The following is a 27,364-nucleotide window of genomic DNA, read 5'->3' on the forward strand; positions in this document are numbered from 1 at the left end:
GCAGGTGATGCACGCCCAGAACCCTCTTGCACTTGTACAAACCTGAGCAGCCTTGCCAGGCTTGCCCACACAGCTCTCCTGCAGGCCCTGGAGAAAGCAGATGTGCAGCTTAGCTGCTGCAGACACATCACAGTACTAACCAGCCTGCTCTAATCAAATATCACTTTTCATTACTTTGCCCAATTTATAAATCATCTCTGTAGCCAGAATCAGGGACATCTTACCACTGAAAGAATGCCACCTCGCTGAGATAATTTTTTTCCGCTTTCCCTCACACATTAGTTGTGATACACAAGTACCAAGTATCTTGGATAAGGCAAGAGTGAAAATAGCTGTATCTTTCCCCCTGCCCCTATCATCACTAGAGCTTTTCTGTGTCATACTACACAAACTCACAGACAAAACATCCAACAAGCAAAAGCAAGTGCTTGCTCACTTTGCAGCACAGTCACCCCCAGCAGGGAGCTACCAAGGAGGAGCCAGAGCCAGGTCAGGCAGCAGGACTCAATGGAAAAGGGCTTGTGATGGAAAAGAGCACACACCTCCCAGCTCCCAGCCTTTTCTCTGCCAGGAGTGATGTTAAGGGTTCTCCCATCTTTGCTGCTGTTGCCTCCCTGGAATACAGAACGCTCCACTCTGCTGCAGGCACAAGGCAAGTGATGGAAGGAGGGAATAACTACACAACGCCCAGCCAGCTTCTTCAGCTGGGAGCGGCTGAACAGGAGAGCTGCTTCAGCTGTTCGTGGGGTCCTCCCATACACACAGGCACACGAGACCTGCTGGTGGGAGGATATACACAGCTGGTGCATTTTTTCACCCAAAGAGTCAGCAGACTGATTTCAGGTGGGTATCTTTGGAGCTACTTTTATCCTGTGCTTGATGTCTTCCATGTGTCTTCTTTCCACACCCCACTGAAGTCTGTCCATCAGTCAGACCCACATGAGTGACCCTTCTGCCAATACTTAAAAGCTCCCACATCTTACAAAAATGTCAGTCTTAAAACACTCAAGTCTAAAATTAAAGTTTATTTCAGTTTTAAAAACAGGGAAATACATACATGAGTATCTTAAGAGTTACACAAATCATAATGTAATGTTTCTTTTCCATATGTAGCTCCCACTGCCTGGCACTTTGAGGTAACTTGATTGTGTTTCACACTTTTGTAGATGTTTTACAATTCACACAGAAATACAGCTTCCAGTGGAAACACAGACATTTTAGTCCACTTCAAAAAGTCAATTTTTAAATTTGGTTCAGTATTTGGTATAGAAAAGACACCTCAAACATGACGTGGGCAGCAGTGTGCAATGTCATGCTGGTGAACAATGCACTCCCAAAGCAGGCAGCTGCCTGAGCCTGTCTGAGCCAGCACTGCTCCAGAGCAGAGCTGCTTGCAGTGTCCTCTGCCACTGCCAGGGACAGCACAGCACTACAGTATTCTACGTTTTTTCTTCCACCTAAATGGTTTTGCCAGCAATTCTTTGCAGCCACGGCTCCGATTGCAACTGGAGGGAACTTTGCCTGATCAAGGAAAAAAGGGCTGCATTTTGCTTTACACACAATCAAAAAAGATGGACCACTGATTGACAAAGGGTACACACAGATTATACATTATCTGTATGGAATATAGCTTATCATATATATGAATACAAGGTCTTTGTATTAACATATATACTTTTTTTTAAGGAATGGTCATATTGATTTACCTGTGTCAATTTGAAAGATAAAGCTCTGCCACGATTCAACATCTTTTGCACTTAAAGGATCTTTATTTCCCACATGAAGGACAGCACTTTAAGTACAAATGACTGTGCCTGATGTAAAGCCAATGTTGGAGTGCTCTGCTGGACTGGGACTACAGCTGTCAGCTCCTGGGCACTGGAGACACGAAAAGAAAAGCAACAACAAAAAAATCAACTCGCTGCACCTAAGTCTGAATTTAGGCTCTCACATTGAGGAGACAGTCTCCCTGTGTGTTCAGTAGGACAGGGAAACTCATCCTTTTCCTCTTAACCATTTACATGGGGTAGGTAACTAGTTCCCCTGCTCCAGCATCACACTCAGATGCCCCTCAGCAGAAGGTAATTAGTTCAACTAATGTTCTCCAGGAAAATGTGTTACATGGTGAAATTATCCTGTACTTGATCTAGCTGACCAGTGTTTGCTCTTAATAAAAATACTGGTTAATTAGGAAAAGAAATACCTTCAACAGAAATGGTGGTTAAAATATTTTATTTTTTATATAATAGAACATACTGCTGTTTACTTTAAATCACTTTAAAGGCACACATTGTTAAAAATACTTCAAATTTACATCACATGTACAAATGCATTAAACAGATGTACATGTCACCAAAAAAATACAATATGGCTTCATAAGGTTGAGGCGGGGCTGGGACAATTCAACATATACTTAAATTTTACAGGATGCTACTAACACTGAAAGGACTGACTAGAACAGAAAAGAATGGACCTAAACCATGGATTATGTTATATAAACAGTACAACACATTGAATACACAACATCAAGAATCTGTGTATGGATTCATAGAATTGTTAGTTCTGCAAATTCATCACTTTCCAGTGCCACTGAATAAACAGTGCATGCATATGATCTGCCAATTTGCAACAGTGGGAAGAGATAAATTGCAAATTCTCCAAGAGGTTGTCTGAAGAATCTGCTGATATGCTTTGTTAAAAAAAAAAAAAAAAGGAAAAAAGGAAAAAGATTGAAACAATCGACTTAAGGTACTGACTGGAGAGTATAACTGAATAACAAATGGACACCGTGATGGTAATCACGTTTGGCTAAAAAGCATAAAACATAAAGTCTACAAGAATGCTCCATGACAATCATTTAGCATTAGTCCCACCCAAGATTAAGGCTCCTATCTAAAATTTACCTTAGATTTGTTTTCCTTTGTGTAAAATTACCTGAGCACAGATATCAAAGATCTACAGAGCTTTTAAAATACCTGCAGATACTTTAAAAAGCTGTAGATAACTTAAAGCAAAATATCCATATATTTAATTCTACCAGCTAAATATTCTCAAGAAAATAACCAACATTTTGGTATGTCAGTAAAGACAGGAGAAGAGTGAGCTTAAGCTTTTGCTTTCATCTTTTAAAAATGTACATAAAATGTAATAGAATTATTCAAATAGTACTGCTTAATTGTAAACAATACATTAAATGTTTTTAAAAAACAGGAATCAAAATTTAGGCAGTCACTCTACTCTTCTATAAATTGTTTACAAATGCTGCTTCTCCTCTTGCTAGAGATGGCTGGTGGTTTCTTAAGCACTAATAAATAGAAAATGAAAGGACCTGTCCCCGCTGTTTTCTGTATTATCATTTACACTTTTTATCCTAGAAGCATGAATTGCTGTCATTCCCATTTGCTAAGGTTTATTCCCTGGACACCTGTAAGGCCCAGACCCAGAAGAGCACCTAGCATCATCTTAAGAGCTCTGCAGATTTGGGTTAGATTCAGTAAGGTTTAAGATAAACATGCAGTTTCATCATTTGCTGCACAGGAACTCATACAATTTTCAAAGAGCAAGGCAGAAAAACATCAGGTTGCATGGACAGAGCAGCTCCCAGCAAAGTCAATGCCATCACAGAGAGGAGCATCAGGCCCTTAAATTTAAAAGCTCAAAAAAGTCTACACTGTACAGAAGATAGATGTACACACTTTTAGCAAACAAAAGACTGTATGGAACTATTTCCAACACAAGCCTTTGGAAATATACCCTATTAAAAGTGGGTTCTGGGTTTTATCGAACCAACTGAAAGACCACAATGAAACACAAAACACAACATCACCTTTTCCTCCTCCTGCCTCACATATTGGTTCCCATCTTTCATTCCCAAAAGAAATTAATACAGATAGAAAAACCTCACTTTAAGCAATGAGCAACTGTGTATGAGCCTGAGGAGCAAATGGGACTTTTCCACTCAAATACATTGGGTTAACTTTGATATGACAATGTTATCTGTGTTGTTGAATTAGGACTAGCTGATTGCCAAGGGCATTTTACAATCACTGACAATCCTATAAAAAGGGAAGGTACCAAAAAATTCCAATGAAATATGAAGCTAGGATTAAAAAAAAAAAAGAAGGAAAGAAAGATTGATGATGGATGAGTGTTCCAGATAATTAAAAAAGAAAGTAACAGCAGTCTGTAGTACCCATAATTCTGCATATAAATAGCAGGTAATCCAAATAAAATGCTACATTTGCTTGAAAAACTAAATTGAACACTGCTTTCCTATTAAATAGATTAAAATATTCATCCTCCAAGAAATTACATTGATAAATAAAGTATTTTCATGTAGCAAAAACAAGGGGCAGGTTAATTCCAGGCTTTTTATGCCAAATATGAAAGGTCTGAGAAACAAAAGTAAATTGTACAGTAGTTCTAGTCTCTTAAATTTACAATACTGGAACCAGCAGGATTTGGCTAAATAACACAGTTTAAATAAGCTAATCTAAAGGAACAGAGCGTCCTGTAAACATCTGACACAAACCACATTGCATTCTGATGGGGTGGCTATACCTTCTCTATGCAGGAGAAAGACAATTCAACTGGTGGTGGTAACAAGGGATGCAATCTAAAGGCAACATTCCTGTTCTTCAGTAAGGCTTGTAAAAAATTTGAGCCGTGTACGTATGACAGCCTGTACAATTCTGAAATTTCTGGAAAGCTCTTAAGTTTAAAAAAAGCCTAAATGTTTTAGGTATAAAACACACATTGAGAAGATGTCCTTTTAAATTATGTGTAGAAGTGTCTGGCACCAGAAACGAACACTTGGTATTATTATACCTAAGAAAAAAGCAAAGAATCACTCAAGTGTCCCTGAACTTCAGAGGAGATGCAGCTGATTAGGATACTTTTGTGTTGTTCTTTCCTCTGGAAAAGGAGCCATGAACACACACCCTTTAAGCTGCCTGTACAACATCATCAGTTTTATATATATATATATATATATTATATATAATGCATATATATAGTGTACATGTATATAGTATGCATATATAATATATATATATTTGCATACACATTTCTTTTACCTCAATCTGGAATCATCTGGTTTCATGCAACACACCTATCAAGAATCAAAACTATTAATTAGATCATAGCTGGTGTAACTTTAGTACCAAATCTTTTATTATATAGTGATTGAGTGTTGCTCAGCATCAATCAGGTCTGACTAGAATCCTCATCCTTCAGTCCAGTTCATGCATTGCCTCCATCACCCTTTCCTCTGCCACCTTCTTCTCACAGAGCCTCTACTGGTTGTTCACTGCTGAGGCACCTCTGTCAGCCTCTGAAGATAGCTCTGTGTTGCTGGCATTGAGAGAACAAACTGAACTGTCCTGTGACCTATTCGGTAGCAGCTGTATCCCAGCAGTCCAAAAACTGTTGCTTTTAAAACAAATTTGAAAATCTTACTTGAGGCTGATGGAGGAGGCACACTGAAACAAAAGATAGAAAACAATATTAATATTTGCATAGCTGGAAACAGTAGGCATTTTCCAATTAAAAAAAAGAAAAGGGATTTTTTCTCCCCTTCATCCCCATAGTGCAGGGAATTTTCACGTAACAGATGCATCATGAATGAACAATGTATTCTTTCATGTTCAAGGGCTACATACAATTAAATAACAATAAAAATTAATAAACACTAACAAAGCCCTATCTGCTTATGCCACTCTTAATGGCTAGGAACCTTTACTTGTCCATCGCCCTGCCAAAATAATTCAGTCAATATTCAGACTTTTTGAAGAATACTAAAAGAGAATATTGAGATTTTCACAGAGCCGCTTGGAAGTCTCTGCTCTGGCCACCTGAACCAGGACAACAGGCACACCAGGTCTACCCCCCAACATTCAAGCAGTCTCACTGTGGGCATATGAAGCAAACAGTTAATATTACCTTCCCAATAAAGTTGACTTTGAGAGCACAGCCACATGCACATGCAGCCTCACTAACAGGCTCTGCACCCACAGCAACTCATAATCCTCTCACAGGCAACTCAGAGGTTTCCATATACTGTTTCAAAGGAGCCTCAAGTTATCATTTATTTATATCCAGAAAAAGTTTCTAATGCATTCAGAAGTAATCAGTTACAATAGTGCAAAAACACTGGGTGCTCTCAAACCAGGTTAAATGTGCTGAGATAAGGATACAACTAGACAGAGTTTAGATCCATGTGCTCAAACTAGGGAAAAGTTATCACTGGTAAGACTTTGCACATTACAGCAATATACAAGAGAGTTTAAAAAAAGCATATGTATTGATCCAAGAATGATGTGAAGGCATCTCTTTATATGTTCTTATACCTTTCTCCACCTACTCTTTCTCAATTGTAATACATCACTGCAATTAAAAAAAAAAAAACAATTAATAGCAGCTGATCAGAGCACAGTGCTAATAATGCCCAGGTCTGGGTTCAATCCCTGTATGGGCCATTCACAAGGACTCAATGATCCTTGTACATCCCTTCCTACTCAAAATATTCTGTGGCAGACAGTAAGGTCTGCTTGGAGTCAGGTTCAATGAATAAACTTAAAAATTAGAAGTATATGTATGTTTTTATAAAAAAAAAATTAAAGTTCATGTTCCAACTTCTAAAATTTAACTAAATTCTTGAGAAAGTCTTAAAAACTTGTCATCTTAGAGCAGTGATGAACACTAACCACACAAAAGAAAGCCCTAATTCTGCTCTGCAACTGCAGTGTAACAGCAGGAAGGGCAAAAAGTTGAAAGAAAAATAATTTGCAAATATAGCACTCTTATGAATGTCATTTGCTTCAAATTATTTCAGAAAATCAAGTTAATGCAATATTAATGTCTTGTGAAAGATACTAGTAACTCTTCTGCTCAGTTATGGCACTGGCATGGTAAAGACAATCAAGTCAGAGCCTAAACTCTGATGAGAAAGACCTTCTATGCAGGCTTGAAAACATGCACTTGGTCTTTGGGCTGTTCAGTTCTGTGCTGTCAATGATGAAACCAACAGCCACCACACAAGTTATTTGTGAGGGTGCAGAGGAAAATGGACATCTAGTCTGTGACTCCAGGTGAGGCTGAGCCTTGAAAAAGAGTTATAAATGGCTAGGCAGAGCTTCTGTACTTTGCACTCTTGAATCCAGACAACAAAAATCTCTCTAAATCATATTTCAGATGTCTAAACATTCATGTGGATGTCAGTATTTTCTGGTTTTCACAGCCTCTGAAGAGATGGGTGAGGTGGTTACATTAAGACAATAAACAGATGTGATAAGGAAAGTGTGAATTTCTGAAAGACTCCATAATCCTAAAGCCCCACAGACCAATATAATAGGTTCTATTATAATCTCTCCTGTATTTCTGAAGTCCTGACCTTTGTGGCTTTATGGGATACACATAGTCTGAATGCTTTGGTTCTTCAATTCTGCTTTTACAAAGCATATACATCTATTTTAATAGGCACTTTGAAGCAAGAGTTCATGAGGTACATGGCTTAAAGCAGCTCATAATTAGTTAGGTATACACATTAAAACACGTAATTACTTAGATATACACTTAAAATAGGGTACAAGCAACTGCAACACTAAGCTTGGCAGAGCCAGCAGAGTCCTGACAAAACAAAAGCTTTAAATCCAATGATTTACATTTACCTAAGTTAGACTAAAAGCCTTGTTCTGTTTTCACCATCTTCAACAGCCCTCATTTGAATTTTTATTTTAGAAAACTTAAATCAGGACCAATTTTCTTTCTAGACAAGGGCATATTCTCATCTCTACTTCCCTCCATATTCAACTTTTTTTTTTTTATTTTTATATTTTCTTTTTCTTTGCTGTCAGCACAATCTGAAAGCACTGCACAGCAAGTCAGCAAGCTGACAGGGCAGGGATGACAGTAGAGATGCTTCTTCAAGCTGTGACAATCAACGAAAAAACTCCAAAGAAACTGCTAGTTTTTAGCAAAAGAAGCTGTTACATCAACATGTAGGAAAGCACAATTGTTACCTCATTATTTCCTGGATCTTCAAGTCAGAATTCCAGTTCTTTTCAATCCCAGGTACATGACCCATGCCAACAACACCAACTACAACAGCTGGGATATATTTTCTAGGTTCATCTGAGAAAAGAAAGATTAAGAGAAAGGAACATATCTGTAAAAGAACTAATTTCAAGCTATAAAGAAGTAGCCAAAGTGTGAGACTACAAAACTGATTTTTTCAAAATATAGGGGCTTTTACTACCACATATTGAAACCCTGTTATCGCATACTGATCTCACCTACTGCCTCTTTCATTGAAAGTCTGAAAAAGTCAGCACGGTTTCTGGATTTTCAGAATCATTTATTCAATATATAGACCCAGCCAGTGCTCATACTTCAGCCTCAGGGGGACAGGCTCAGCAGATGCAATCTAAATTAACTTCTTTTCTTCTCTGTGTAGGTCATGTTTCTGTGCTGCTTGAGAGGAACACCCCTGGTCTCTGCTGTCTCCTGAACAGAGAACTTTCTCCACCACTTTGGACAGTGGCACCTGGCACACAAAGTGTAACAAGATTTGGGCTCACAAGCAGAGAACAATGCTTGAGACCACACCTGTTCCTCTGAAGCTCTCTGTCAGAGACTGGCCTCAGCAACAGCAAATCCAAGCCAGAGACATCCAGCAGCTAGCCAGCAACCATCAGATCAATGAACATGTGTCAGCTCTCACCCTCACCTCCCATATACCATCCATATTTCACAACACTCAAAATGTGGTTTCTGGAAGTTTTCCCCAAAGAATATAGCACCATGCCACAATAAAAATAACTCACAAAAAACTTCATAAAGAAAAATGATCAGGCTGCTTTCCTATGGGGAAAATTCTACATAATACATAAATATAAAATACAAGTTCCACTGTTTTGCTTTAAATATTCACCCTTGATTTTTCCAGAAAAAAAGTAAACATGTGAAGAGCAACCCACTTCAAAATGGAACAAATCTGTATTGAAAACACTAGAACTATTATACATATTTGCCAAATTGGTTTTTCTAAATTTTCTTTTTCTCAGTCTATTCTAGAGTTGCTCTAAAGCAGAACTGCAACAACAACAGTTCTGCACTAAAGTGACGAGAAACACTATCTTCTTTAGATATTAAGTAAGAGGTAAAACACTTCAGAATGCTTATCTATAAGGAAGGGCATGCCAATTACATATGGCAGCAGAATACTAGCAAAGATTAGACAAATACTATTTTCCTATATGCCTATACCTTGCTGAAATAGCAGTCACATATGATTATTACTGCCAGATCAAAATTCCTAGCAGCCCAATTTACAATTATAAAAAAACCTATTAAGAGTACTGAAATTAGAGAATTAACTTATCAAGAAACGAGTCCCTCAGCAGCCAGTGACAACATTGAATTTGGTGAGAAAATGGGACAAGCAAGATGGCTGACAGTCACATACTGTGCTGTCATACCAGATCCCTGCCTTTTGAAATGGTTTGCTAATTAGTACTTACCAGTTTTAAATAGCACAATGAGAAAGGAAACATAATTTAGAGTCTACTGCTCTAGGTGGTTTCAACAGAAGAGTAATACCCCTTTTTAATTTTTTTAAGCATGGTATCTTATGTGACATGCGGCATTCATGAATTGAACATCCCAGATTTCCTGAGAACTGAACTTTGGACCAGTACACAAAAACACCTTGCTGGTTATAACCTCTGCTTTAAAACAATTACTTTCTGAAGCTCGAGGTAGTTCTATCTGCTTTGCTGCTTGCTTCAGCATGTAGGTCAAGTAAATATCTCGTTCGGAGACAATCGTTCGATGAAGATCAGGGAATTCTCCAATCATTTCTGCCATCATCTGTTCCAGTAAGTCCTTCTGTTTGCATTTCTCCACATCATCTTTACTGAAAGAAAGGTAAGTTTTCTCAGTATCTGTTACGCTTTTAAAGGTCAACACAGACAAATTAATGAATAAAAACAATTGGGCGTTACACCTAAACACAGTCTACAGTTCTCGTCCCCCAGTTTTCCTCTCCAGAAGGAAAATAATCTCCATAAACCTGTAGAACTTGATACCTAACAATGCCTCTGCAGTGAAGGAAAGGGAAAGAAAAGAGGTCACTTGCCTTTAGCCAGTTCAACTGGATTTTCTGCTTTCCCACTTTAAAAGCTGGCAACTCAAGTCAGCAAAACTACTAGGCCTTCAAAGGCATGAGTTACCATGATGCCCCATTTTCAGTGTGCATTAATAAGCTTAGAAAAGCCTACACACAGCTCTTCTGAGGAAGCAGATCTGATCACTGAACACACAAAGACTCTACTTAAGGAACAAAAAAGGCACACTGTAATGCACGATCTGAGGGCATGGAAAAGGATCTGTAGGTTCCTAGTGTCAATCACAGGTCTAGCAGAGACATCAAAGTTATAAACCAATTTGCAGAACAGAAAAATAGCAAACGGTCAGGAAATGCAAAAAAGGAACTGCAGGAGTAAATGCAATGAGCTTTTATTCTTTTCATAGGTGCTATAAACCCTTCTGTTAGAACCCCTAGCTGTGGGTCATAGCTTGTGGCAATGACATGATCTGGTTTAGCATCACTGTCTATCAAAGAATGATGTCAAACAGGCTTCCTTTAGTTTCCAAGATGAAAAGGACACTACAAATGTGAGCAGGGCAAGCTAAAGGAGAAATGCTAGCTTTCAACAGACCCAGAAACATCAACAAACTGACAATTTTGATGTTGAATTATTACTCCATATTCCATGGAATCTCATGTTGATGGCTGGATGTGGAACTCTTAAGAATATACACATTATTGTACTGAGGCCTTTACTCTCTTATTTACAATATCCTCATGCAGTAGTAAGAAATATTTCATATTCTGCATAATAAAATAATAATTTAAAGAAATTTTTAAAGTATACTAGGAATTCTTCAGCATCTAATCTTACACTTCACCTGGAAGTAATGCCCTGAAAGACAAAGGAAGACCTGACAAGATCAGAAAGACAGCTTTCACTTCAAAAATACATATTATTGCAGGATAGTTTGTATATTCATCCTTCTCACTAACTTCAAATTTCATTGCATTAGGCTGGGTACCCTCATACTAAAGTCAAACTGAAGAATTGAATAATCCACCCCAAACATAAAACATATGGGGTGCTTATTCATACCTGATGGGGTCGGATAAGAAGCAAAGGCCCCAAGCAAGCTTGACTTTTTGCCAGAAGGAAAGCGCAGCAATTGCTCTCTTAAATGTAACAGGGATGGGCCGGTCACCAAGGTGGAATTTACAGAAAGGTACTTTACTGGCCTGAAAGGGAAGATACAAATAACTAGTCAGCATTTCATACTGCAGCACAGCACATTCTTATTAATGCACGGTAAGGATTTACTGTGTTATACAAGGTATCTTAAAGAGCAAGATATATCATGCTTCAACACAAAAAATATTTTGGCTTTGCAATAAGTAAAATTTACAAAATACTACTACATTACTTCATAAATGAATAAATCCACTACACAATGCAGTTGGTTAAATTCCATTAAATTGTAATGCCACACCCTTGAGGTTACTTGTACTGAAGCACAAAGCTTCTGAATATTTACTATATAAGGTGACAATATGGCTCAATATCTATCTGGGCCTGAATAAGGTCTGAGGAGAACCATCAATGGTGTCATCATTTTGCTTTCACCTAGGATTTGTCAGGATCATCAACCTTACAGTTGGTCATGGCAAAAGATATTAAAGAAAGAGCTTATGAGACAATAACTGATGCCAGATACACATGATAAAGTCTGACTTAGCTGTAGATTACCCTGACACATTTTAGCACAATATAGAATTTCCAGAAAATTCTTTTCTATTATTTATTTAAAAATTTAAAAATTTCCAGCAATCGCTTAGAATAGGACAGAGCTAATTTTTTTTCTTTCCTGCTTAAAATGGGAAACAACACATTTCATTCTGGTCTAGAATGCACAAGAAAATAAACCTTGAATATACCAAATGATTCCAGATTATTTATCAGCAATGTCTCTCAGATTTCCTTACTAGTGCATAATTTACATAAAAATAGCAAGATACATTCTGCAAGATGGATGCACATAGAGAAAATAGTGTCCCAGTATTCCCAGACAAAAAAATAAGAGTAGTGTAAAACACAGCTAACTATTTAATTCCAGTATCACTGCTGGCAGTAGTACAAAAGGTGACATTAAAAGACCATACAGAACCAACAGATCAGTCAGGTATTTCACTTCCCCAATCTTTGTAGATGAATGGAACATATCAGATCTCATTAATCCTTTCGAACTGGTTTTCACAGCCTGAAAGCCTGACACCACCAAACAATGGGACTAAGATCAATATTGAGAATTCAAAAATAATTATTTAAAAGAAACTAAATCATTAATGAAAACAAATGTCTTCAGAAATATCATCAGGAAAAAGCCTTATTTGAATTGCTTTCCTACCACTTATGTCTACAAATCTTTGTACCTTGAGGTACAGTTTGAAGTCGAAAATGATTTTTACTACTTCATTGGCTTCAGCAGAGGTATTGCCAGAGTGACTCTTTTCCAGGCAACAGCAAAATGGTTTTATTGAGTTCAACTCTGGAAGCAAAAGGCCAGTAATCTGACCTCAGAAAAGCCATTTCAAGTTCTCACCTCTTTGAAAGCCTCCCTGAATTCTCCTCCTGGGGCCATTCCCAGCTGCTCTGTGATGTGAGCAGAAACCTTCAGAAGCAGCATTTGCATCAATCCAGACATGACTCCGTTCTGGCAGAAGAGGGAGAAAAACATGTAAAAAAAACAGGCTGAAGAATGCACTGTTCACAGAAATGAAAAAAAACATTATTTTAATGAAGAAACAGCACTGAAGCTACATTTTGGAGCCAATTCACTGATCAATACAGCCCATATGTCAGTTTTTATCAGTTTACCTCACTGCGTGGCCAAAGTATTCTGCCTTTCAACAAAAATGTACAACAGGTTAAGAAAATAAAGAAGGACAGCCAGATTTATTTCAGTCTGTATTTACTCTGTGTGCCTGAAGCAAGTGTATGAATAACTTAATGGTTAAACAGTTCTGTGGTACAGACACAGAAGGGATAGTGGAAGCAGGAAGCCAGGGAGAAGGTAAGAAAAACCTGTCTTATCAGTTTGGTTTGAGCCAACTGGTACTGCACATCTCCAGGTTATCCACATTTGAGCCAGATACCACTGTGCACCATGTTACTTTGCTTAATGGAAAGCAAACAGGTACTTCTCTGCAAACAACTGTAAGGGTTCTGAAATTCAAGGAGGAGCTAAAGGAAGTCTGGTTTTAACCTGCAGCAGTTACCTGACAAGCTGTGGATGCCAGTGATCCATTGCAAATATGTTATGTTTCATATCAACATTCTGCTCATCTTCCAGTTTCAATTAAAAGCAATGAAATCCAATTTTAGCGCTTAAATATTTAATGTAAGTGATTATAAAAAGACACCATTTGGGCTTTCTTTCCTCATTTCCAAACTTAAGGATGAAAGTTGAAAGCAGCTTTGACTTTTAGTGTAGCTTTTGGGCCTGTCTCATTTCAATAAGATGAGGCAACTAAGACATAACTGAGCAACTTACCAATTGGTCTGATGTTTATCGGAGAAAAACAAAGACACTATAATTTGGCATGAGACAGTTGGACTGTTCTCCTGGTTTTCCCTATACAATCCATACTGTTAGTAATTCAAAGGGGAAAGGTCAGGGAATTTTTTGGTTGAGACCATAGACAGAGAAATACGTTCTTTAAAAGGCCAAATGTTCAAATTTTATTATTTGCATTATTCCTGCAAACAGAGTAAAGGAGACTAATACTGAGCTATAAGAATAGGAAGGATCTTTGCTGTATTCTCTGGCTTTGGACCCAACAGAGTCTGTGTTTTCTACTGCCTGCATGCAAGATCACTTCAAGCCCAGGTAGGAAGTGGCAACTGCCAAGTTGCCAACCTGACTTTACATCACAGAGAAAAAAAAGTCTGCTATTTTGTTTTCATTGTCTTTTTCCTCTTAACACAACATAAACTGTTGCATTTAGCTTCGATATAAAGAAAAAAAGTTTCTGTGCCTGTTCACAAGGTCAGAAGACCCCCAGCTATGCTGTTCCAGTTGTTGTGAACATGCATTTTGGCTACATGCATCAGAATAATCCACCTTACCTAAGATAAACAGATAGATGCAACAATTCATGCAACATGCAAGTGTTTTGCAGTGTCTTTTCCTTTGACAGGGCATAAACAAAGAAAACAGCAAAGACACATTATTGCCTCCCTGAGCGAGTCAGAAAGCCAGCTCTGAGACCCTGTGTGTGAGCACACACACTGCATAGCCCTGAGCCACTGCAAGGGGTTCTGCATGCATGCAGATTATATTCCTCTGGGGGGAGGATGCACTCCTGGAAATCCCCCAATTACATCAATAAAGCAATTCCAATATACAGTTACCACACAATCAAAATAGCAATCTACAAATTTCTTCATCCAACTGGACACAAACTCTTTACCACTGATCAAGCACTGCCATTCTAATCAAGTGTCCGGTCATTTTTAAACCAACTTTGTGTTGTTGCACTGTGCCTAGCTTAAAATCATTCCAATGCAAGCTAGCTAAGTGGAACTGAAAAAATACAGGATTTTTTTTTTTTTTTGCACACACATCCAGACATGTCCACATCAAACTGCCAGAGTAGTTATAATTTGAAGAGAATCCCACACTTTTTAGCCCAAATTTTTCAGAATCCCCCTCTAGGGCCTATTGTCAATTAGAAACTACTCCAATGACAAGTGGATAGGTAGGAATTAAAGAGCAGCACACTAGATTGAAGAAGGAATGCAGCTAAACAGAAAATACCAAAATTAAGTGCTCTTTAATAGTTGTGATACAGATGCAGATTGCAGGAATAATAATCACATTTAAATATATTAGCAAAGCATTGCAATTGCAAAGTTAGACTTGTGTCCTGCAAATGGAGCAGCTGTTAAATGCAGGAGGATTCCTGTCAAGGTTAACAATTTGCCCAACCAATCCCGTTGTGAAAAGAAAGTCCTCAATGCTCCATCTGAAAACAGAAATAACACCCAAACCTAGCTTTGCCACTGTAATAGTACTCTCACCTACATCAACAGTATTAGGTTCCCAGCTGGTGGGAACACTGGTTTGGATTGCAATCTGACAGATTGTTCTTAACATAAACCTTTAATTCTCACTGTAGGAATCATACCTGTTTTATAGCTTGTTGAAGTTTTTCCAGATTTATTTCTTTGGCTTCTTTTAGTAAGGTCTTTTCATCCATCTTCAACATAGAAACTCTGTACTGGCACAGCTCCACTACAACTACATCAGGCTGCACTTCTTGTATTGTCTGAAAAAGATGAATTTATTTATACTGCTTTAGAAAGGAATAAACAGAAATGCAGCCAATATCAACATTTTAAAGAGAGAAAGGACCTTAAAATCACATTCCAATAATAATTTTCAATTAAAAAAACCCAGCAGAATAGTAAATAAGAGTTCTCCAAATAACTATGCATTGACAAAAATATTAAGGAAGGTGACAGCAAAATGTCTTAGTTACTGGATGCTTTGGGACAGGATAATGGTGAACATACTGTGCTGGGGAGGGGAGCAGGGAAGAAACACTTTATGTTAAACTTTTCACATTCACAAAATTATTTTGACTGTTCTCTGTGGTATTTTTCCATCTGAGTTAGAATACACTTTGTGCCAGAACTGTCAGCCCTGCAACCCTGGTTCTTATAAGATTCCTCCCCCTCTACCTCCTGAATAAAGGTTGTCTAAACTGCAGAGTCTGCAGGAGGTACAATATGCGATAGTTCCTACTTGCACTAGAGCTTCAGACCTATTTGCAGCTTGAGAATGGAATCCAAGTGTTGTGCAGGATGGTTTTACAGCCAAATACTATCCAGGCAATCTAAGCTTCACTAGTGAGATTTCTACTTTGAACACTGACACTCTATCTGCCTTTTTTATTGAAGGGCAAATAAAAATATTTGAGCTGGGAGACCAATATGTTGCATCAAAAATTATTACCGTAACATGTCTGCTTCTCAGCCCATAGCGCTGTTAGCCCTCCAACAGCCAATTAGAAAAAACAGAGCCTGAAGGTTACAGCACAGAACCAAGTCAGAGAGCTGGACTTTATTCTACTTAGTGCTAAATTGAAACATCATAAAGATGCTGCTGAAGGGCTCACACTGAGTATTTACCTTTACTACATCCTTTTTGCTGCTGTCACTGAAGTGGGCTGTTCCAACCACGTATACTTTAGAACCATCCTCAGTATTAAGCTCAGTCACAGTGTTTGGTAAAGCAGGCCTTTTCTGCCTCTTCTTCAGCTTCATCTCCAGGAGAATTTTAAATGCATCTGCATCAGCTATAAATGTAAAGAAAAATAGAAAAGAAAAGCACACATGACATAAAGTGCAGGTAAGTAGAGACAGAAAATAAAAATGTCGCCACTAAACAGCAGAGCAGAGCTAAAAGGCCATTGATTTACCACTGTAATCTTACATTCAATTCTGAAGCTACATCATTGAGAGTGCCATCACTGGAGAGGCTGCCTCCAAGCATGGGTCTCAGTCCAGGTTTCCTACCCTGTGGACACTGGGACAGGTTGTCCACGCAGTTCAGTAAGGGAAAGAGAGAAGCTGTGTGGCAGGTGAGGTGGACAGAGAAGCAAAGAATACTTAGAAAAGGTATACACTAAATTAGAGAAAAAGAAAAAAAAAAGCATTTTTTAAATTCTAAACCCGAAGTGTTCCATTTTGGGATTCTTATCTATATAAACAATAGCAACACATGGCACTGGTGTGAATATGATAGTAAAGTCACCTCCACATATTGGCACATATAGGATACCTACAGTACCAACCTTAGCCTGTTCTGGGATTAACACACCAGGGATCAGTACACAAAGGAAAATTAAACCTCAAGAGGTATTTAGGTTAGGAATCCAATCATTCTTCCCTAGATTCAACAACTATTTAAGATCAAAATGGTACAAAGTGAGTTTAGCTCCTCTATGTCAAGCTTCCTGTATGGAAAACAGGAGGATCTATCAGCTTTGTCACAGATGCTCATTGCCAGATAGCCTCATTGATTGAGACAGAGAAGCTTTAATTCTTTATCAATGAGAAATTAAAGTTGTTTTGAATGAGTCATCTTAAAGCTGTAATGCATCTTAGGAAAAAAAAAGTATCGAGCAGGAAAGCAGAGTTTTGTTTCCAACCAACTCTCTTTCTCTGGCAAGCTGCTGCACAAGTTAGCAGAAGTCTCAAGTGGTCTCCAGAAGCCTGGAATAGGATCATAAGCCCAGGGGAACAAAAAAAAAAAAAGATTAGTGAACAGTTTGTAGGCAGGATGTCAAAGATGCAGATAAATTACAGCCTCCTACCACACATTCATTTTATGAATCTGGTTTAGCTGTGTGGCTCTGGCCCCAGCTGTGTCCCACAAATACTAAGCTTGGAAGACTTTATGTTAAAAAAAAACAAACTACCCCAAACCAAAACCAACCAAACAAAAATCCCACCAAAGTAGAAGAAAACCAACCAAACAAAAGAGAAAACCCAAACCAAAAAACCAAAAGCAACCCTTCAACATCCTTCTTAGCATTTGAGCTTCATGGTCAATACCCAAGAACATGGTGTGCTGCAATCAGTACCGTCTGAGCTATGGCAATGTTGCTGCCAAAACAGATGGTGATGATGAGGAGGAGGTAAGAAAAATGGAAGTAGAGGTAAGGCTGCTGCATTTGTAGCACTCTCAGTCACATAATTATAAAGGCAGCCATAGCAGATAAACAAAAACCCACCTAAGCAAATATCCCACCTCCCACTATGGTCAAAAGTGGATGTTGAATGGAGAACATAACACTTGGGGAAGTGTGTGTAATACCTGTCTCAAATATTTCCTAGCCTAAAGCCATTTATGATTCAGATTCCCCCAACTAAAAGTGGTTTCTACACATTTGGTAACCCTTAAAGGGTGTAATTTCTATTTACTTTTCAAGCTTTCACCTCACACATATACTCAGTACTGGACTGAATAATGTTTCACGTGAAGAAAAAATGTGATAGTGGTACAGCACCAGATGTTATAATTTAAGGACACAATTAAGGAAAACATTCTCAGAAGCAGCTATGGCTTTTATTGAACCAACTTCTATATCTGGAAAAAAAAGCCACATAAAAAATTGATCTGCTTCTTTAGGTCTGCATAGCTTTAGTCAAAGCTCTGTTTGCTCCCATGAAAGCTGAGATCCCTAGGAATTATTCAGCGGTGCTATTGTCACACACTAATTTGCCCTAAGGTGGTTCAGAGCCTATTATTTGCCAGAAAGCACAATCTGAATGCTCCTATTGTTACAAATCAGCACCGGATACACTAATATAATAACAGTGTATCAATACAGATAAAGCAAATCCTAAGAAGCCTGTGTTTTTCACTTTTGAGAAAGAAATGCCTGTCATTATCTGATCTTACCAATAACAGGTAAGAAAAAATACTCTTCCTGGGCTTCACAAGACAGTTTTGGTTGGAATACTTTTATTGCCACTTCCTGCAGGCTTGCCAAAACATTATCATGCTAGCATGGGCAAAGCTAGCATGATTTGGGACAACTCATCACCATCATATCACTAGATGCCAGACTGCCAAAGCAAACATATACTCATGCATCACTGGCTTAGAAAGCAATAGCTAAGCTTAAAACAATAGCTAAGTGTATCTCTTAAATCTAAAAATATTTACTTTTGAAAGTATGGGATCAGCAAACTGACAATCTACATGTCATTGCTATTTCTAAATTTGATTTACACAACTGGGCCTTGAAACAAATCAAGAACAGATTAAATCAGCTATGACTTCATTAGCACCTCCTTTTTTTGCCAACAGTCCTGTCCCTTCTAGGTAAGGAAAAGGCAAGGACATTTAGTTGAATACCCCTTCCAGTATGATCACCCTCCCCAGTCCAACCAGAAACATACAGATATTCTGTGATATACTTGACGCTCCCTTTGGGCCATCTTCTGGTGCATCAGAGGACGACATGGGATCTGCAGCAGCCTGTATGAAACAAATTCAAAAGGAGGCTGGGAATTATAATGAAATGTTTCAATACATCTTTCCCTTTGTGAGTTTACTCAATTTGAACCCACCAATAATATTCAAGCAAGTAAATAATTCAAGCAGTGTCACAGTTCAAAACATTTGTGATTTTACAACTATTTTTTCCTAGCTGCCTGAGTATGGGATAGAACATCTAAACAATGGACTACTTCATGTCTATTTTAAGAGATAATATTTATACCTGACACGGAATTTTAAAATAAATGGGATTCTGGATAAAAAGAACAAATTTATCTCTAACACTACTACAGTACTACAGCACTTTGTGTTGAAAACTAAAATGTGCACCGATTATATCATTTGACTCAACTACCAGTCAGCACTAGTCTGTCAGGAGTCTGACAAAGTTAATCAGTACTCACAAGACTAAACACATCCATTCTAGAAGAGTCAGGCCAAGTATTTGTTAGAATAAGGCAATTATGCAATATGCACATCAAATCTTACAAAATTCACGTGCATGTTGACTTTATACATATCAGAAATCAAAGATACAAGGCACCTGCAGAGTGTTGCTCTCTAAAGGAACAGAAGGCAATTGAAAAGATTCACAAAGACTGACTCTTGGATACTATCCCTAGAAGTATGTGATACAGGTCTTTGGCTAACAAAAACCTTTCTGATTTTTAATTTAACAGCAAGTTTTAAAACCCATGCATAGAATTTAAATAATTCCTGTCATTCAAGCCAGAGAGGCAGATTTAGTGCAGAAAATACTCAGGAGCAAGGGGAAGTTACATTATAAACTACCTTTAGGCAACTACCTTAATTGAAAGTTTAATCAGGATGATTATTGGAAGAATTTGAAATTTCTGAACAACATTAAGTCAGAAAGTTAGAGACGGGATGAGAACTCATCATCATTAAAGTACTTTCCAAGGGAAAGAAAATATTAATGAGTCAGCAAGCAGGCAGCCAACCTCTCCTGATGCATGTCAGCTTTTTAGCTAAAATGACTGGTTTATGTACTTTGTACTTAACCTGGTAAGGTTTAAAGCAAGGCTGTACAAAGCACACCCAAATGTTAAGAGCTTTCTGTAAGAGTAATTATTTTCTTCTTGCATTCCATAATGCCAAACAGAAATTTTGAGAAAATAAATCCTGAGTCTTACCGTGGCCCCATTGAAGGCAAGGAAAAATTTATGATACATTTCATGGACTAAACTCAAAACATACAACAGCTTTGTAGTGCAAAGTTTAAAATAGTCACAGCAACACATCATCCTTTCACTACAAAGCAGAAGTCTGTTCATTGACAACTGCAAACTGCAATTACACTGCAAATTGCAATTACATTCACGAATCTAATTTAACACCAGCTCAGCTTTTGATCACAACATATGGCTCAACTACTGCTTGCATACTTTAAGTCTAGTCACAACAATATTTTGGAAAAATTTATCCATCTGTAACATATGGAATTAATCCTATCACTTATGCTGGCTTTGTCATCACAACATCACAACACTGCAATGAGCACAGCACTAAACCACCATGTTAGGAATCTGTTGTCCTTTTCTTTTATTAACAGGACAAAAGAACTGACATTCTTATACTTCATAGGATAAAAATTTCCTGAGTTTCACCTGCTATACCAGAAAAAGGTTTTGAGATACATGGATATGAAAGAAGAAGGAAAGGAACAGAAAGGATAGAAAAAGAATCTCAGTTTAATTTGGCAAGGAACTTCAGACATGTACAATGACATTATTTGTATATAATCAATTTCTGTAATTTACTCACAAAACCTTTTTCCTCCTAAAGGTTTCATCTCATAGGTTAAGCGATTTTATGCAATTCCTCACTTGCAAATAGAACAACAGAAAAGACCCATTTTAGCTTTTGCAACTGGAGGGAAAGAGAACCTGAAAAGAAACTAAATGTATCAAGAAAAATAGCACTCAGCTCTCCATCCCCATTTTAAAAGGGGTCTCACACCGGCATTCTCAGTCCTAAGACTTTGCAGAACTTGCCCAAAAATAAGTGGAAGAACCTGGCTAATTCACTCTTGACCTTCCCTGCAATTGTACTGAGATACAAACTTAGTCTCCAAGCCCTACCTCAGGCTGTTGCTCCTCTTGCATTCCTGCAGCGTAGGCTTATTTTCACCAACCACACAAGAACTGCAAGAAGTAAAAACAAATAGGAGAGAAGTAAAAATTATTGGCATAACCCAGAATATTTGCTCAAGAACTGTCCAGGGAAAAAAAATATATACGTGTCTCTACAGTCTCCAATAAAGGTTGAAGTAATAAAAGCAGCAAAGTGAAGAGGCACAAATGTCACCTCTTCAATTCTACTGCTATTAAGAGAACCAGAACAAACCAACAGCAACTCCCCCAAGTAAAACCAGCCTGTTTCAGTATGGTTCTTGAGGTGGCTCAAGCCAGAGAACAGCTTCTGCAACAGCAAAAATCTTGCTCAACTTAGTCAGTAGTTCTGTCTAGTTCATATCAACTACATCAAGACAGTTTTTAAGCAGATTCCAGGGATCATCTATATTTCTAGTATTTTACTGCTGCACAAAATATTATGAGAGCAGTCACAATCTTAATATTTAACTATAGTAATACATGTTGTTTTATCTGCATCATGCGACCACACATAAATATGCCAGGGTTAGAAGGTCAGTCAGCTAGTATCTGTGTGACAAACCTATGAAACTAGGTTTTCAAATCCTTACTGAATGGTTTCCATGTTTTAGTTTAACAATGGGGATGAAGGAATCTTAAAAGTCCAATGTTCTCCCTGGTGCTGGCAGAGTGCTGTGATTGAACTTGCGTGGTACTCTTGAGGTGATTACACAAGACACTGGATGCATGACTAGTGCTCATTCTGCTTATTCTCACTGCCATCCACTAATACTGAAGCACTCCAAGAAAGTGCTGCTTCTTTACTACAGCATTTTGTGCTACCTCCATTTGAGCTATTTCACAGTACACGAGATCAGTGTTTTATTTTATTAAATAGAGAGAGAGCAATCCTGAGCAACTTATTCATGGAATACATTTGCAGTCCCGCTCTGAGGAGTGGACAGACAAGTCTGGCTCCTGCCCTATGGTCAGATGAGGCTGGAGAAAAGCTGGCTGGCATTTGGGTGACAGCATACTTCAGCACACAAATGTGATGGCAATGGCAAGCCTCCCCCAAATCCCAAATACAAAAGTCTCCTGCAGTTGGATCAGTGCTCTGCATTCTGGTTTCTAGAAAGCCATTTTACTTTCTAGCTTTGCTTAAAGTACGTTTCTTTACAAGAGCATTTGCCTGGACAGTGTGAAGCAAGTGAGCGTAATTCTGTCCACTGGCACATCTCCCACCATGCAGCAGAGGGATTTCAGGATTTTGTGCCCTCTCGCTGCCCACTGCTCGTGGTCAGCCAGCAAACCCGAGATCACAGCTGCAGGCTGGGCAAGAAAAAAGCAGAGTGGCCAAAATCTTGGCTTCTGTATGGTCTCTAGAGCAAAATCCCCATGAAACCCAACAGATTCCCACAGCTTGAGCAGGCAACAGCTACAGACACAACTCCTGAGCTGCAAGGCAAATACCTCATTAAAACAAAAAAATACACACTGCACACAGTCCAAGAGGTTCATTAAAAGAAACAATTCAAAAACATACAAGATGTCTGCACAGGCAACATAAGCACTCCAGTGGATGTGCTACAAGGCACAATTTTAAAACCAGGACCTTCCTGCCTTCCAAGGAGTCAAGTCAAGGAAATCTGGATGTCAGAGTAAACTGCAACAGCAGGTGAAGCTGAACCGCTCTTCTGCTTCAGTATTTCCACAATTTACAAGTGGTGTGGACAGATCTAAAGCAGTACAGCAGAAGGAAAGCCCTGCCTTGACACCTGCAACCTGACTGAGACACACCAGCCCACAGACACCTCACTCCAGATAGTCTCTCAGTTTTGTGGGGTTAAGTAAACTCAGAGCCTGTTTTTATCCTGTCCTGTCTCTGATAGACTGGCTTGACTACTTGTTGGCTTAGACAGTAAACTACACTGGAAAGCAGGCTCAGTTTAAAAAAAACACCACTTTTTCCCCCTCACTCTACCAAGGCATTTTTAGTTCAGATGATTAAACAGCTGCAGGAAGAACTGCAGCACCAAAACTTGAGGAGCAGCATGAAGCAGAGATGCTGAAACCAACTGCCCTTTAAGAAAATACTTGTTCAACTACAGCGTCACTCAGTGTACCAATACTCTGATGCTCAGCTCTAGGCTTGGTTCTCAATTGGTTTGTGTGCAAAATATCACAGTGTTTTTCTGTCAGTGAATCAGCTGGCCCTAAATACAACCTAAAGTTCTACGCTTGATTAAGGTCTGCTGGCATTTGAAAGTATGTCTCTTATCTACAGACTACTCTTCAAACTAATGAAGTGCAAGTTTTGTTTTAAAAATAGACTCCTCTACAGAAACACTACATGGTATTTTTTCCCACCAAGTGACATTTTAGGAAACATCATCCCATTCTCACTACTAACTAAATTATATGTCTGATACTGCTGAGGGTGGGGGAGAGATCTTTGAAGTTTACTCAAGCTAACTAATACCAGTTTTTAACTGACCTATACCTTTGGAGAAAACAAGCAGTTTCCAGCTCACTGTTTCACTGCAGTTTTCAGCTCCAGCCTCTGCAGGGAATCCATGGAACAATACTTCCATGGCCAGATGAGAGAATGAGCAGCAACACTGACAGGCAAGTCTGCCACCATTTTCCTCTAGGACAAGTGGGCCCATAGGAATCTCATGAGGTTTAGTAAGTACAAGGTACTGCACTGAGTTGGGGCAACTCTCCATTATCAATACAGGCTGGGGATGAAGGGACTGAGAGCAGCCCTGCTGAGAAGAACCTGGGGGTGCTGGTGCATGAGAGGCTGGACACAGCCTGGCCATGCGCACTTGCAGCACAGAAAGCCAGCTGTGTCCTGGGCTGCATCCAGAGTGTGGCCAGCAGGGAGAGGGAGGTGATTCTGTCCCTCTGATCTGTTTTTGTGAGACCCCACCTGCAGTGCTGCATCCAGCTCTGGGGTCCCCAGCAAGAGAAGGACGCTGACGTGTTGGACTGAGTCCAGAGGAAGCCACCATGATGGTTAGATGGCTAGAGCACCTCTCCTGCAAGGGAAGGCTGAGACAATTGTGGTTGTTCAGCCTGGAAAAGAGAAGGCTTTGGGGTGACCTAATTGCAGCCTTCCAGTAACTGAAGGGAGCCTAAAAAAACCAGGAAAGGGACATTTTACAAGAGCTGTAGTAACAGAACAAGGGGGAATGGCTTCAAACTGAAAGAGAGTAGATTCAAACTGAGAGGCTTCAAACTGAAAGACTAGATTCAAATTAGATATCAGGAAAAAATTCTTCACTGTGGGGGTGATGAGGTACTGGAAGAGGTTGCCCAAAGAAGCTGTGGATGCCCTACCCCTGTGAGAGTTCAAGGCCAGTCTGAATGGAGCTTGGAGCAACCTGGTCTAGTTACAGATGCTTCTGTCAACTGCAGGAAGGTTGGAACTAGATGATCTTGAAGATCCCTTCCAATCCAGGCTTTTATGCCCTTGTTTTCAGGTGCTTAGATCTGCTCAAGTTACAATGGAGCTGAAATTTTCCATGCAGAAGTCTTGTTCTAGACTCACTAGAGTACAGGCAAGGCTGGGTACTCAGCTAGCAGCATCCTCCTCAGCAGCACTGGCAAAAGTCCATGTATTTAGGAATTAGTCAAATACCTTGGACTCCAGGCTGATCTAGTTAATCCACATGAAAGGCACTATCCTTGTGCTTCTATGTATTCACAGAAGGTATGTGAGTGCTATGATATTTGAAATATAATTTGAAGCCTCTGAGAGAACACCAAATGTACCTTGCTGTTACATAGATAACCAACTGAAGCGCACAAATCTGTATGCACTTCCTTTCACCATGTCCAATAGCAAGAAAAGGGGCCAATTCAGATCAAATTCTGGCATCATTTGAACAATTTACATTCATGCATTTCAAAATTTCTTGGAGTTTAATTTTCTAACCTGTGTTCTGGGCTTTTTATTCTTTTTTTAAGTTTACTTTCCTAAAGAAATGACACAAGGTAACAAGGCATCTTATTTGTTTGTGCTTGTTCGCCCATAGGTGAATTTTAAACTATTTTGGCAAGCAGGGAAGAGTCTCACAGTCATTCAGAGGTGCAACACACAGCACGGCTCCTCCAGGAGAAAAAGATCACGAAGATTAGATGAGGTGCTTGTGAAAAAGAGGCAGTCTGCAGAACTTGCCAGGGAACAGAAGGAAATTCAATCCCAAGCTGAAAAGCCATAGAGTGTTCAGACAATTATTTACAGTGTTCCATAATATGTATACTGCAATATCTCATAACCTCAAGTTCTGCTTACCATGAGATTTGGCATGAACATGTGAAGCCAATCAAATTCCCCTCCTCCAGCTACTTCAAAGGCCTGGAAGACCCTCTTGCGAGATAGATCATACACTGAAAATCTCAGACATGACAGTGCACTTCTTTCAGATGCACTGGGAGACTCAGCTTTTAGGCACTCATAAAGATCAGAGATTAGAAAGTATTTCTGTTGTCTTATCTGCCAGGAGACTGTCTTAATCGGGGATTCATTCTCCTGGTTGGAGTATTACCAAGAAAATTCCTGGAGCTAGAAGAAACAAGGAGGGGTGATTGATGATTGAACGATGATTGAATCTCCACCTCAAACACCTTTTTCCCAGGCAAATGGAATTCTTGTGCTTAACGCATCTTTGTTAGACCAAGGGGACCTGCCATTCACTGGGCCATTAAAAATTGTTGTTTATACATACATATGTGAAAAAAATGAAGCCCTTTTGCCAACTATTAAAATACTTAGGCAACCAAACAGGAATTTTTGAGACCACCAAATAAACTGCAAACCTAGAATTTAGCCATTACTCATCTCTATTGATAGGCACCTATTTCCTCTCAAGCTCTTCTTGTTCCTACAGCACACACAGGACAGCCATTGCTACTGAGAAAAGTACTGCCAAAGAGGGGCTGTATTTTTCCCAAGCACATGGGCATTATTCTCTTTCCCCCAAAATAGCAAGTTCAGGAAGGAACACACAGAAAAGTTCAACATCTTCTAGCAATGCTTACTTACCCTGCACAGACGCTGGCAAAGCAGAGGCAGAAAGAACTCCCTGCCATGCTATTTCACAACAGCCCTCCAGCTTTCCTAACATAAACCAGCTTCAGCAGCACTTCTTTGCACAAAATCTTCTCATGAACTCATTTATCATACTTGATAGCCTTAGTCAACCTTAGTCAAGTGTTTCGGTTCCAGCTTCATATTTAGGCATCTGAAACTCTCCTAGCTTGCAGTCTCAAGAACACAAGAGGCACATGCACTCACAAATCAGCTTCTAGCAAGGCAAGTTAAAGAACAAAAGGTCCTTTCCTGTTTAATTTCAGTGAGAAAATTCAAACACCACACAGAAAATTCATTACAGTATCCTCCTACGGTAGGGCTAAACTTGTTCCTTTAATGTCTTGTCTAAATTTGCTTCCTTCAGACAGTGATTCAACGGAATTGATAAGAAAGCTCTCAAAAAACCTCTCATGCTCCTACCCATAAAACAACATAGTCAGCTACTTTGTAACAAGATTTTTATTGGATGTTTTCCTCCTTCTGAGCTGTACAGAAATTCAGAAGCAGCACTTTGTTTCCTCAATATGTTGACACTGCAAGAGGGAAATAAAAGTTGTCCATAGTCTTATAATTGTTCTGTATTTTCTGTGCGCTGCACACACATCAGAATAGTTAGTAAAGAAACTAGGAAAGGAGTCACCAAACTACAGCTTGTTCCACCTTTTATTGAAAGGAACAGGCAAAAATTTCTGAGTTTGATCTCCGTAACAAACAAATGTAAATGTATCTGTTAGCGCTTTTGACAGCTACAGTATTCACTAACATTGCAGCAAGTACCCACATCTCTTGTGTTAATCAAAGTGTTAATATCAAAGTGTTAATCCTGTAGCCTCTGAGACAGGACTGTATGTTTGTTTCTGTTTACAAATAAGTAACTGAGGTATATGAATGCTTAAATATGTCTACAAATCTGACCTCTGGCAGCTAAAAAAGTTGTTCAAAGGCTCATGGAACTTTCAAAGCATTTCAATTTTACAATCTGAATTTT

General features: G+C 38.9%; 1 protein-coding gene across 1 annotated transcript in view; it reads right to left on the minus strand.

The window, feature by feature from the left end:
- Positions 1-2,689: 2,689 nt before the first annotated feature.
- The window catches only part of TRABD (TraB domain containing), a 30,733-nt gene continuing 6,058 nt past the window's right edge, over positions 2,690-27,364 (minus strand). Inside the window, exons 2-10 of the mRNA XM_030960363.1 lie at positions 21,264-21,326; positions 19,062-19,140; positions 16,281-16,447; positions 15,275-15,415; positions 12,688-12,798; positions 11,187-11,326; positions 9,741-9,913; positions 8,019-8,130; positions 2,690-5,480 (exon numbers count right to left, since the gene is read on the minus strand). Coding sequence (XP_030816223.1) covers positions 5,306-5,480; positions 8,019-8,130; positions 9,741-9,913; positions 11,187-11,326; positions 12,688-12,798; positions 15,275-15,415; positions 16,281-16,447; positions 19,062-19,140; positions 21,264-21,287 — 1,122 coding nt within the window. The 5' untranslated portion in view covers positions 21,288-21,326 and the 3' untranslated portion in view covers positions 2,690-5,305. The remainder of the gene's footprint in view (positions 5,481-8,018; positions 8,131-9,740; positions 9,914-11,186; positions 11,327-12,687; positions 12,799-15,274; positions 15,416-16,280; positions 16,448-19,061; positions 19,141-21,263; positions 21,327-27,364) is intronic.

Source organism: Camarhynchus parvulus, chromosome 1A, assembly GCF_901933205.1.
Source record: "Camarhynchus parvulus chromosome 1A, STF_HiC, whole genome shotgun sequence".
In the NCBI taxonomy this organism is placed as follows: Eukaryota; Metazoa; Chordata; class Aves; order Passeriformes; family Thraupidae; genus Camarhynchus; species Camarhynchus parvulus.